Source organism: Octopus bimaculoides, chromosome 12 (assembly GCF_001194135.2).
Source record: "Octopus bimaculoides isolate UCB-OBI-ISO-001 chromosome 12, ASM119413v2, whole genome shotgun sequence".
Taxonomy (NCBI): domain Eukaryota; kingdom Metazoa; phylum Mollusca; class Cephalopoda; order Octopoda; family Octopodidae; genus Octopus; species Octopus bimaculoides.
In genome coordinates, this window is record NC_068992.1 from 27,406,771 (window position 1) to 27,409,690 (window position 2,920).

General features: G+C 30.3%; 1 protein-coding gene across 4 annotated transcripts in view; it reads right to left on the reverse strand.

Moving 5' to 3' along the window:
• Positions 1 to 2,920, reverse strand: part of LOC106879726 (tumor protein 63) — a 274,347-nt gene that overhangs the window by 17,385 nt on the left and 254,042 nt on the right. The window contains exon 15 of one of the 4 annotated variants that reach the window (XM_052972118.1): positions 38 to 2,179. The exons of the other annotated variants lie outside the window; for them this stretch is intronic. Within the exon in view, the coding sequence (XP_052828078.1) occupies positions 2,068 to 2,179 (112 nt within the window). The 3' untranslated portion in view covers positions 38 to 2,067. Of the gene's footprint in view, positions 1 to 37; positions 2,180 to 2,920 lie in introns of those variants that run through there. 4 annotated transcript variants of the gene reach the window in all.

A 2,920-nucleotide genomic window follows, 5' to 3' on the forward strand; every position in this document is an offset into this window, starting at 1 on the left:
GATTTTCACCAAATTTGGCAAAAATACTCATAACCCTAACCCTAAATCCCTAAAGCTAAAACCAGTACAAACGCATGAACGATGCCATAAATAACAGTACCGCCGATAGTTGTTGACAAACAACGGCACTAATTTTATTCAAGGGAAAAGATCCCATTACACCACCACGTCTTGTTGACAAGTCACAGCAGTGATTGTTTTCACCTCAATAGACGTCAGTGATTGGTTGAAATTACCGAAATACGACAACTTTTAACATGAAATAACTTTGAATGTAAAAAATTTTCTCTGTTCTATAAGACAAAATATACAAGTATACAAAGTTTTAATGTGTTTCGGTTGAAAACACACTAAATAAGAAATGGTGTCCGCCAAATCAGAAAGATTCGTTGGACCTTCATAGCCATTCGATGTTTAAAAAATCCTATAATATTTTCATAATTAAACACTACTAGGAATTGTATTAAAACAAATTGTTAAAACATTTTGTGTATTATAGAAGTTTACAGCACATAAATTTTAGCAACAATATTTTATGAGGATCCCTAAGGGTCATATGGACCCTGGTTGATTAGATTAATCCACTGTGTTTCAGTTTTTACAATAGGTACATCATACACTTGTCTGTTGCAAGAAACAACTTATAAGGGTTTGTGTCAAAATGAGTACCCGACCAGAAAACACTGCTTCAAAAAGACTCAGCCAACACATGCCAGCAGGGTGAAGCAGACACAAAGAACAGTATTTGACTTAATAATTTGAGATCTTTTAGGTTCATTCTTCAAATGAATACCTACTTCCTAAGATAATATGCTTTTAAGGCATACTAATGTTGGCCAGAGTCAGAAGAATATGAAGCTAAATGGATTTAACTAAATTCATTGTTAGATTTAAGAAAATGATTTACACATCAGTTATAGAATACTATTCTGCACTGTATAAATTAACACAACATTCATTAAGTAATTCATAACTAAATAATATAATCGTAGACAAATATATCTTAATAATTAGAAAAGCACCAAGAGACTAAAATTCTCTTATTTCATAACTCACTTTATCACTTTTTTGTCTATAGAAAGAACAATGTCCCCATACAGAGCTGAAAAGAAACTTGTAAAGCCAAGTTAAATATAAGGTTTATGTGCTAAAAAAAAAACTACACACTTCAGTATGTAGCCTGTTATGTCTGTCAATGTGCTGAAGAAAATACACTGGTTTTTTCCATTGTCTTCTTCAGCCAAATAATGTTGGAAAAGGAGGGAAAGGTTGTAACTTTCACATCTATCACAAGGTTAGTGAAGTGAAATAGCTTAATTTGAAAACCAAAACATTGGTGCTAGCTCCTCGTGTAATGAATACTGCTCACTTCTCGGCATTACAAATAATAAGAAAATATCTGAAATCAGTTATTTCACATTCAAAAGTTTTAACTGAATTCAAACAGTAATTTGTAATGTATTCTGTTGCCTAATAAGGTTTGTGCTTTTTATGTTAGATATTATTTTCATAATTAGAAACATTTCTTTTCTAAAACAATATACTGAACAAATGCTTGCAGAATAAATTAAAACTAATTATACAAGTTACATCAAAAATAAATGAAAAACAAATATCAAAAAAATGTTTAAAAAAAAAACCTTTTTAAATGCAAATGGTTTTTGATTTTCAATGATTCTCTAAAAATATAAGACTATAAATGATATAAAAGTAAAAAAAAAATGTATACATATGAATTTGTAAAAAGATGTTATGTAAATAACATTATATGTAAATTATTTACGGCAACAAGAATGAAGTCCACAATGAGAAAATAGCAGCAATGCATTGTGTTTGGGTGTAGATCGTCATTAAAAAATGTATTTCCTTCATTATTGACATATTTCCTGGCATGTATTCACAGGTGCTGTTGTAATATCAACGCAACCTAAAGTGAGGACCTTCAATAATTAAATACGATAAGCATTGGTCTCTGAGTGAAATTTGATATTGTCAGGCCTACACATAACTGAAATGTTTTATGTTAAATTATACATATTAGCAGAGCTTGGTTTAAGTTCCAAGTGTTCATTTAAGGATCAGTTTGGTCAGTTTCATCACTTTCTTTCGGGCAGGACTAACACCTTGGGAAACCGTAGGACTGGAGTGAGAATCTGGAACCTCATCTGATGATAGCCACCTGCAAGAATTTAGCCGATGGTAAAATATTTACAGGGAAGAAATGTTGAGAAAAGAAACAAGAAGTGAAGAATGAAAGAGAAGGAAAACAAATCTACAGCAATAGAGATGGATATTCCCATCTTGCTACAAGTGAAGGCGGCTCACATAACCCTAAAACTACTTTTAGCAGGTGGCTTCATCATTAGAACAATAGTTAGTAAGCTCTGCCTGGTGTAATTTCCTGAAGTAAATACTGTCAATGGAAGCTCATACTTGTAGATATGTTAGAAAAACTGCTGAACACGTTATGAAATCTGTCGAACATGTTACATTCATGGTGTGTTGGAACTGGAATATGCAATAAACCAAGAAAATTATTCATTACAAGGACACAATAAATATTACTTAAAACTACTGTGATAAATTGCAATGATGTCTTCAGTAAAGATTTAGGCATAAGCAGTCTTGGCCATAATAGCTACAACAAAACTAAAGTATATACATACATACATTATATATATACATATATACACATGTATATAAATAAATATACACACATACAGACACACACACACATATATATATATATACATATATACATCATATATGAATACATATACACATATATACACATATATATATATACATATATATACATATATAAGTATACACACATATACATGCATATATATACACACATACACATATACACATATATATATATATATACACATATATATATATATATATATATATATAT